Below are 9,855 nucleotides of genomic sequence, written 5' to 3' on the forward strand. Positions count from 1 at the left end.
TACCTCCCACCTTTCATGGTGGCTCCTGTGGAGCTGGAGCCAAGTCCCAGGGAGCTTTATGACCATGGCAAAACCAAAAGAAACTGGCCCCGTCAGAGAAGAGAGGAACCTGCCCATCTCCAGCCCTCGGCAGCCTCCACCCCCAAAGCCGTGAAATTAGAGCTCAGCCACTGTTAGGAAGGACAGAGCAGGAGCAAGACCTGCAGGCAAATGGGGTCTGCAACTGCCAGACCATCCCTCTCCAGTCACAACAGCACGAGCCATTGCTACCACTGCTTGTACCCTCACCACAAGCGCAGCACTGCTAGCCACACACAACCTTGTCTGTGGTACTTAATTTTATTGGTATAAAAGCCCACTGTGGATAAAACTGCCTTTTCAGCCCGATGGCAGTTTCTCCCTCCCAGCCCTGTGGCACAGAACCAGGGCTGGTACCCGCCTGAAAATCCCCAAGAACAGGAGAGGGCAATGATCCATTGGAATGGTCCCTTGAACCCCCTCCCAAATCTGTGCCGGCAACAGCTGTGGCATTGCATCTCCTCCCAAGCCCTCCACCACCCTCCATGCCCACTGGGTCTTCTGGATGCTGTCTTTTTCCCTCTCCTCCCATCCTGCATACTGTCAGTACCCGTGAGTCCCCCAGCACCATCCTGCTGCACCAGGATGCCAGCTCAGCCCTGACAGGGCTGTGGCTCCTGGGGCAGCAGGACTGGGCAGAGAGGTGGAGAAAGGAGCACTACAGCAGTCAGCCACGACCCAGGGCACGGCAGCACTTTGCAAAGCCCCTTCCTCCACCCTGCAGTGAGGAGGCAATGCGGGCCCCCTGCCCTGGCACAGGGGACAGCACATCTGTGGCAGCGGGGGGAGAAGCGATGGGTTTCTTTGGGCTCAAAGCCTCCGGCAGTCACAGGCAGGCTAACTGGGGCTGAGCTCACAGCAGGGCCAGCAAAGTCGGGTCCCCCAAAACTGAGGTGTTTTATAAGGACTCCCAAAGGGGTGTTGGAGTGAGCCAGTCTCAGCCACACCGGTCGGCTGGCTGCCACAGCTGGACCCCAGTGCCTGCCCCACCAGGGCTGGCCGGGGTCCCCCAGTCCAGGATAAAAGATATTGCAAAGAAGGTGATGGCCGATCCTGCCGCCAGGATAGGAGGGGAGGGGAGGGGTGGCTGGGGACCGGAACATCCTGCAGGCCCTCAGGATCCTGGCTGGGGGCTGGCTCCGCTTCGTAAACCTGCAGGAACCAAGAGAAACAGTGAGCTTTCTCCAAACACTACCCCACTTTTTCTAGGAGAGGTAACAACCTGATCATGGCCTCAAAAACCACCTGCTCCTCTGGTCTGAGAGACAAGGGGATGATGCCCTTGTTCGAGCCATTGGGACAACCTCTAACCATCCCAGCACCAGTCCTGTTTACCCCATGAGACCCAAAGTGTCCCCCCACCCCCTTTCTGGAGCAGCACTTACAGAGCAGGAAGCGCCGCAGGTTCTGCGCAGATCCCCCCGAGAGCAGGTAAGCCCAGGCAGCGGCAGCAGCCATCAGCAGGTAGGAGGGCACCAGGCTGCCCACGTACAGGGGGTTGCAAAATGACTGCGGAGAGAAATATGAGAAGGGTGAGCAGGCAGGAGAGGACAGGATGTGTGGCAGCATCATCACCTCAGCAAATGGAGTGGGACAGGCGGCACCAGCCCCAGGATTTGGTTTGTGAAGGGCCAGCTCCTTTGCTAGTGCCAAAGGCTATTCCCTCCCAGCACAGGGACCAGTACTCTGAATATAGATCCCAGCACAGAGCCCTGCTCGCAGTTACTCACCAACCCTGAAACAGTGAGATGCATGATAACGACTGCTGCGATCTCCCACCAGCGCCGGTGCTCACAGCCATGAAAGAAGAGGATCCCCCAGAAGGTGTGAAGGAAAATCAGCACCATGGTCATAAAAGCTGTAGGGAGAAGCAGAGGTGTCACCAGGGAATCACCTACCTGACCTGGCCTGCAGGCCTGGGGAAGGGATGGAGATGAGTCAGTAAAGGGGGGGGTAGAGAAACAGCTTGGCTGGACTGGGAGGTGCTGGGATAGACTTCAAGTGTGGGAGACATGGAAAGAAGAGCAGGGAGGGTCACAGGGAACAGCAAGAAGGGTTTGTCACAAAGATATGTGACAGGGGACTATAAGGGGCTCAGGTGGCTGAGGATGCAGCATGGACAAGACAATGAAGAGGGAAAACTCCAACGCCTCATCTGCTGCCTCTGTGGTGGGGCAGAGATGTGAGTGAAGCATGCCGGTTACTCACCTGAGGTCAGGAAATACAGCTGTGAATCCCCATGGATGCCCACAGTGCCAGGCCCTAACGCGTCTGCCAGAAGATTGATCATGGAGAAGGCGCCACTCATGAGACCAAAGCCCACACCAGCCACTGCCAGGACAGGGACACTGTTAAGCTCTGAACCTCCCAAGGGTCACCCCACACACCTCCCAGTGAGCTTTGGCCTGAGAAATCTCCCTTTGCTCCCAGCATCATGCTCAGCCCTGCCCATCCTCATCCCCTGCCCCACGGTCAGGATGCTCTGCTCTGCACAGCACTCACCATATGCCATTTGCTGAATGGAAATGGGGGAGCAGCCGTCCTCACTGAGGGCCACCAGCCCCTCGATGGCCTTCCTGTGGGGTGAGAGCACACTGGAGCCCAGCACAGCCAAGCCACCTCCCGAGGCATGGTGCAGTAATCACTCTGCACCATGGCCACCTTCCTGGCAACCTCCCCCTCCCAGAGTAACACCCACCACGGAGATCGTCCGTGTGACTGTACCACCAGACAAACCAGGCATGTGAAAATCACGTGAGGTCACATAGAAAGGTTTTCCACAGAGGAATGTGGGTGCCAGCCAGCCCGGCAGAGCAGGGCTGGTGTGAGCAGAACGTTGGGTGTAAGGCAAGCAGCACCCCCGCATGGAAAGCAGCCCCACTGCAGCCGTGGGAGGCTGTATCTAATCTCTGCACTTCAAGAAGATGTTGACTAACAATGGAGGAGGTGCAGGGAGAGCTCGAAGAGTTACAAAAATTCTACGGGGAGAGAAACTGGGAGAGAAGAGGCTTCATAATTTGTGCCAACTAGAGGTGTTGCAGGTCAGGAGGACGCCAGGCAGCGCCTCAGCCTGGGGAGGACAGCAGTGCTTGGGACTGGAGATCCGCAAGGCAAAGGAAACGCAGTGGCTTTATGTCAGAGGCTGCTCCGTGGAGCTCTGCTACCCTCTGCCTGCCCGCCTCCGGCAGTGCCCTGCCGCAGGGAGCAGCGCAAGCCTGCCGACACGGCTCCCCCACAGCATTCTCCCAGCTTCCACCCAGGAAAATCAGGAAGTATGAAGGGCATCTCCCCGTGCCTGCCTGCCCAGCCCCAGCACAGTGCCCATCCATCCAGAGGACAGGGTGCAGCACATGCTCCCCTGGCAGCAAAAACCCCTGTGCTCCGAGACAATGGTATCAGGAAGGCCGGGAACTGCCCAGGCTGCTCTGAGACTGTGACCTGGGCTGGTCAGGGCACCAGATCCTCCAGACCTTAGGGCTGCCCTGCCCCACCACTTGAGACCCACAAGGTCAACACACCGAAACAGGTGCCATCCATGTGCTCACACTAAGGGCAGCTTCCTGCCACACTTGACACTCCCCCCAGTCCAGCAGCTCACAGGTGAAATCTGGCACCACCACAGCTGGGAAAACCATCCAACAGTGCTGGCATAGTGGGGGAGATGCCGTTACCTGAGGAGCTTGTAGTAAAGGAAGCGGAAGGCCTCCTGCAGCAGCACAGAGAACATCACCCCAAAAATCAGGAGCCCCTTCTGCAGCCGCTCATCCTCAGGGTCGCTGGCTTTCACTGCGATAAACCAGATGAGGGACGAGAGCAGCAGTGACACCAGCCAGAAGAAAGCCCTGTAAGAGACAGAGCTTGCTGGCACAAGTGCTGTGCCAGAGCCCCTCCTGTGCTGGGACTGGCACTGGCAGCTGGGCCCCAACCTTGCCCACTCTCCCACCAGCACCAGTGCCATTCTGGTACCAGTGTCGGGCAGGTGGTGCCTGTATGGGTCTCACTGCTGTGCTGTGCCTGCACTTCTGCCCCACTGGTCACCAGAACTGGCACCAGTGTCCCTCTTGTGCCCACAGCAGTACCAGCCCCTGTGCCAGGCTCATATCCATGCCAGTATCAGTTCCAGTACCACATCCTTCTGGTCCCACAGTGGTACTGGTACTAGTTTCCCACTTGCACACATGCACCAGTACCATTACCAACCCTCCACTGTATGAGTTCTCGTGTCTACCATGTGCCGTGACAGTAGAGAAACAATACTGGTGTCCCTGTCATACAAGCAACAGCACCAGTGTGAGTACTGGTGACTCCAGTGAGCCCACAACAGCACCAGCATGAGTACCGGTGGCTCCAGTGAGCCTTCAACAGCACTAGTGTGAGTACTGATGATTCCAATGAGCCCACAATAGCACCAGTGTGAGTACTGGTGACTCCAGTGAGCCCACAACAGCACCAGCATGAGTACCGGTGGCTCCAGTGAGCCTTCAACAGCACTAGTGTGAGTACTGATGATTCCAATGAGCCCACAATAGCACCAGTATGAGTACTGGTGACTCCAATGATCCCATAACAGCACCAGGATGTGTACTGGTGGCTCCAGTGAGCCCACGACAGCACCAGCATGAGTACTGGTGACTCCAGCGGGCCCACAACAGCACCAGGATGTGTACTGGTGACTCCAGTGAGCTCATAACAGCACCAGTGTGAGTACTGGTGGCTCCAGTGAGCCCATAACAGCATCAGCATGAATACTGCTGTGCCTGCTGCAGCCACGATGGTGCCTCAGCCAGTACCAGTCACATGCCTATCACACCCCTGATGCCACCACCACCCTGTCACACCCATACTGGTACCAGCACTCCTGTCACGCCCATACTGTACCAGCACCGTCACTGATACCAGCACCCCTGTCCCGACTACAGTGACCGTGCTGAGGCACTGGGACCAGCACCTCATTACATGCGAACTGATTCCAGCACCAGCAGGAGACTCAGTGCCCCCACCACGATCGTTCTGGTAGCAGCATCGGCGCTGGTCCCAGCGCCCCGCCACGCCCACACCGCTCCCGGAGCCGATCCTGGTCCCACACCACGGCAGCACCAGAGCCCCCATCGCTGACTGACCCGGCGATGAGGATGATGATGCGGAGCGGGTCGCGGGCGATGGTGAAGATGAAGAGGCCGAAGGCGGGCCCGAAGGCGATGAAGGTACACCCGAAGAAGACGGCGAGCGTCATTTCGGCGGGAGTGGGGACACGGGACCGGGGTCGGACCCGGAGCTCGGACCGGACGGGCCCCGCGGCCCCTTCCCCCTCCGCCGCCCTTCCGGGGCCGATGACGTCACACGTGCGCGCGCCGCCGCCGCCGGAAGCAGCGTCCCGGGGCGGGCCCGCGGGGCGGGCCCAGGCCCGTCAGTCACGGGAGGGGCTGGGTGTCGGGAAAGGCCCGGCCCGGCGGTGTTGGGCGTCGTGCTGGCCGGGAAAGGCCTCGCAGCATTGTCCTGGCAGAGCTCAGGAAGCGTTTGGTGAGCGCTCTCCGGCACACGGTGTGACCCTCGGGGGGTCCTGTGCAGGAACAGGAGCTGGACTCGATGATCCCTGTGGGTGTCTCCCAGCTTGGCGTGTCCCTGTGGAGACGCAGCCTGCTCCCAAGGGAGCTTGGTCTCATCCCCATGGCCACCCTGTGACTGCGGCCCTGCCAGGAGCAGAGGCTGGGCGAGGTGTGCAGACTGTCCCACCCTCAGTGGTTCTGTGCTCACTTGGCAACTCCAGTCCAACCCCATTGCAACGGGATTGACACAGAAAGGCACTTCACGGCACTTTCTCGCTTACAGACACCCACTGCCTAACACACACCATTTCGGCCTCCAGAAGACTTTGGACAGGAGCACTGGATGCAGAGTTCTGCACCTGCTGAGCTAGCAGAAACACCGCGCCCATGCCACTCTGCTCATATGCGGCAAGGTCAGAGAAGGCCTTTGAGGGGTCTGGGTTTCATTAAGTCATGGAAAACAGGCCCTGCTTCTAAGAGGCACAATTCATAGCAGAGCACTTCAGCACTCCACAGAGTGCACTCTTCGCAGAGAGCACTCCACAGAGGGCTCTCCTGAACCAGGGAAATCCCAGGGGAGCAGTGAGATGTGGGTCCAGGCATATCCCCACCAGCAAGTTGGTAACTGGAAGTGGGAATCACAGGACCTTTTCCACTTGTTCCAGGGACAAGACTGATGTTTGGCTTGATCACCAGGGTTTACAAAGCCGAGTCATGCCCCAGCACAAGGGATCCCAGAGGAGGAGAGAGGGGAATAGTTTTGTCCCTGCCTAAGATTTCATGCTGATATTGCAGAACAGCCCTGAGTCAGCCCACCTGGCCCAGAGAAAGTCACATCTCACTCTGTAAGCCAGGGACATCCACTTACAATCCCTGTGTTACTTTCAGCTCCAGAGGTTCTGCCCACTTGGCCAAGAGAGCCTCTGGGAGCTTGCTCCTGGGTGAGGATGGCCAGGACCCACTGAGGGGTAGAGATGAAGGCTGGGGCTTGCCAACTGGGAGATACTGTTCCCAAGCTCCCAAGTGGCTGCAACATCAGGGAGGATGGGTCACAGCAGGAGGTGTCACCAGGGACATCACCAGGCTGCCCCAGTCCCACCACACCTGGATTCTGGTGACCAGTGAGTGTGCAATGCAGAGGAATGCTGGGCTGGATAGGGATGGGGGCAATGCTCAGGGGGTTTCTAACAAGAAGAAAAGCAAGCACGGGGCAGAACAGGGCACAGAACTGTGCTTGGGGCTGAAGAAAGAGGAACTTAGGGTTCTCAATGGTGTCAGGTGCCCAGAGAGGCTTTGGAGACATCCTGAATGTCCCCAGCCCCGTGCTCCCTCCCACCCAGCCCTATAAGCTCCCTTTCCATCCACCAGGCCTTGGCTCCAAGACTTGTGTTCTTCCAGGCTCTGCTGACAATCCAGTCCAGACTGCAGCACTGTGACCAGGCCAACATGGAGTCAGCCAAACGGTTAGAAGAGTGGGAGGAATATCTGCATCGTGAGATGTCTTGGCTGCTGCAGGTGGTAGAGGGGAGGACAGGCACCATGAAAGCCCCACTCCTTTCTGCAGTGCAGCAGCAGTGGGTGTTCTGAGGTGCTGTAGCAGCCCTGGTCCTGGTCACTGTGGGCTGCTGGCTGGACAGGCGAAGGAAGCCTGACTTTGCCAGCTGCAGAGAGCAGGAGAGCTCCAGCAGCAAGGAGGAGGACAATGGCCAGAAAAAGTTAAAAGGTGCCCACAGCACCTGACCACAGATCTTTGTGATCACCCCATCCATCACCAATGGAAACATTCAAGCTAAGGCTGCATGGGGCTGTGAGTAACATGATCTAATTGAGAATGCCCCTCCTCATTGTGGCAATGATCTTTAGAGATCCTTCTGACCCCAGCTATTCTGTGATTCTAAAGCAGGATCTGCCCAGCACTTGAAGCATGGACCAGCGTGGTAGAATCAAGACCAGTGATTTTATTGTCTCCTAAGTCAGTACTATGAAGTTAACCAAAATGATGATCCTAGCCCAATCCCCAAAGACAATAAACATCAGCACAGGGAAAACATCCTGCAAGAAGGGCATCACATAACAGAACCCTGTTAACAAGTGCTTTTGATTTATTTTCTTTTGCTCTGAAAGGCAGTAAATCAACCTTGTGACCTGCAACTGCTAAACCAATGCAATGAATTGTCTCCAAGAGTCCCTTTCTGCCTATCACCTTGTTGTATATCTGTCTTGCAGCAAAGATGATCCAGTGCTGGTCCAGATCCTCTGAGTAAGTGGAGCAGGGCCACATGTCCTCCTCCTGTACTGCACACTCCACTCTCACAGGCAGCACAGCTCCAAGCACTGCATATGGGGCATGCTCATACTAAATTGAGATGGCACCACGTGGTCATGGCTATCCATGCTTCCCTCCAGCTGCCTTGTCCTCTGCTGGCATTGACAAGTCAGTAATATGGATTTAGGGGCTGGGAGATTTGTGTGGCAGTTGGCTTTAGGGGGCCTGACTTGTTTTGAAATCGCCCAGGGCCTTGCAAAACCCTCACAACTTGGCAACACAGTTTTTCTGGACCTCACCCTAATGTCTCAAGATGTAGATGCAAGGAGAGACAGGGGTGTCAGTAGTCTGTGCCTGGCTCTGCACAGTTTGACATGTCTCATCAAAGTATTTCAGATGCTCTTCGTGTGGTCATCCCACTCCAGCATGTAGTTCAAGTGCATTGAACGGGAAGGATTCAGAGATGAAATGAGGCACTGGAGAGATGAGAAAACTGGATCAGAGAGCAGAGGTGAGAGGCTGCTGAAAGTTAATGTGCTGGTATATCAATGGGGTGGCAACAAACAGCAGGGATGAAAGCTCTCTGGGGAGATCTTCAGTCTGACAGGCCAAAATAAACAAATCCAAAGGTTGAAATTCCATGGGAGAGGTGGAGAGGGAGGAAAGGTGGAGGGCACTGGCACTTCAGTTCCCGACGTGGGTCTGTGACACCTGTGGGGAAGCATGCTCCCATGGCAGCAGTTCCACAGTGCCCCATGCTCCCAGAGCTTTTCCGGGCCTACCTATTTCTCTGTGGGGCTGCAGGGGAAAGGACATAGGTGGAAGAATGGAGGAAATGCAAAGCTTTGCTGTACCGTGACATAGCTCATGTGTTTCTCAGGCTGAGCATCACCTGGGAATAGCAGTCAGGATCTCATTGCCAAATCACAGGCAGTTCAAAGGAATAAAAAGTCCCTTGCAGTGAGGTGTAAACAGTTAAATCAAGTAGACTGGTCCAACCCAGGAGGCAGCAGCAGCAAATGGGGAAAAAACAGTGGGTGTGAAAGGGCTCTTTGTCCCAGCAGGAAGGCGAAGGGCGCCCAGAGGCTGGGCACTGGGACGCACCCTGACCGGGGCACAGGGCAGGCTTGTTTGCATTGCAGGGTGCAGGCTTCCAGTGAAGAGGTGCTTTTACAAGCTGGTTCTTTTCAAAGACAGACAACCCCTTGCCTGGAAGGTGCTTTGACCAAACGACAGAATGGCTCAGCTGATACACTGCAGAAGAGGAAGGCGGGCCCAAGGAGGAGCTCCAGCCTTTGCACAGGGACAGCTCAGCAGTCCAAGATACCATGTACTGTCCTCCCCTCCAGCTCCTCCAGGCCCAGGGTGGGAGGCTGCAACTCACAGCAGACTTGGCAACCTTGGGAGGATGAACTGAAGCACAGGGAGATAAAAGCTTTTCCCAGCTGTAAAAGGCCTTAGAACCACAAAACAGAATTGCTGGGCCACTGAGAGGGTGGGAGGCCAGCAGCACCTGGGCAGGAAAGAGATGCAACACCCTCCTTTCCTGACCCAAGAGGCACAGCAAATAAAGGAAAGCAGATAACAAAAGCTATCCCTGTCGGTCTCTTGCTGGGTCTGGCTCAACAAGGGGTCAGCATGAATTGTGTTTCCTGGCAATTTGTGAGTGTGCTTTTAGAGGGATATCCGCTGGGTAGTGTGGGACAGCAGGGCTTGGTCCACATCATGGAGAGGCCCAAAGCGAAGGGCAGGACTAGATAATGGCTTTGGGCATCCCCAGGAAATCCAGCCCATTTTGGTAACAGCAGTGAGACACATCCGGCTGCTCTTCAATTTGTGTTGGAGAAAATACAGCAAGCCAGGAAGAAACTTCCTGAACACTTTGTCTCCTGCATTAATGTTTGCTAGCTTCTACATCTGTCCCTCAGGCAGGCATTCAGTCACTGGCTAAAGAAATTGCAACTA

At 56.2% G+C, this 9,855-nt stretch overlaps 1 protein-coding gene and 1 long non-coding RNA gene across 2 annotated transcripts; one reads left to right on the forward strand and one right to left on the reverse strand.

The window, feature by feature from the left end:
* Nucleotides 1–320: 320 nt before the first annotated feature.
* APH1A (aph-1A gamma-secretase subunit) lies at nucleotides 321–5,419 on the reverse strand. Its single transcript, XM_014875564.2, has 7 exons — nucleotides 5,199–5,419; nucleotides 3,750–3,920; nucleotides 2,581–2,654; nucleotides 2,287–2,409; nucleotides 1,809–1,936; nucleotides 1,464–1,587; nucleotides 321–1,230 (listed from the first exon to the last, which is right to left on the reverse strand). Exons 1-7 carry the CDS (start codon nucleotides 5,309–5,311, stop codon nucleotides 1,193–1,195), a joined length of 771 nt encoding a protein of 256 aa, XP_014731050.1. The 5' UTR covers nucleotides 5,312–5,419; the 3' UTR covers nucleotides 321–1,192.
* A 2,859-nt stretch (nucleotides 5,420–8,278) lies between these two features.
* On the forward strand, nucleotides 8,279–9,480 carry LOC148219915 (uncharacterized). Its single transcript, XR_015799698.1, has 2 exons — nucleotides 8,279–8,401; nucleotides 9,088–9,480. It is a non-coding gene; the product is annotated as an uncharacterized LOC148219915 (long non-coding RNA).
* The last annotated feature ends 375 nt before the right edge of the window (nucleotides 9,481–9,855 follow it).

Source organism: Sturnus vulgaris, chromosome Z (genome assembly GCF_052056855.1).
Source record: "Sturnus vulgaris isolate bStuVul1 chromosome Z, bStuVul1.hap1, whole genome shotgun sequence".
NCBI classification, from domain to species: domain Eukaryota; kingdom Metazoa; phylum Chordata; class Aves; order Passeriformes; family Sturnidae; genus Sturnus; species Sturnus vulgaris.

Excerpts from the sequence above, each read along its gene's own strand:
- APH1A (XM_014875564.2), bottom strand. The coding sequence starts at position 5,311 with ATGACGCTCGCCGTCTTCTTCGGGTGTACCTTCATCGCCTTCGGGCCC. Across the intron at positions 2,655-3,749 it reads CTTTACTACAAGCTCCTCAG|GAAGGCCATCGAGGGGCTGG; the intron begins GTAACGGCATCT and ends CTCACCCCACAG. Across the intron at positions 1,937-2,286 it reads GCTGTATTTCCTGACCTCAG|CTTTTATGACCATGGTGCTG; the intron begins GTGAGTAACCGG and ends TTCTCCCTACAG.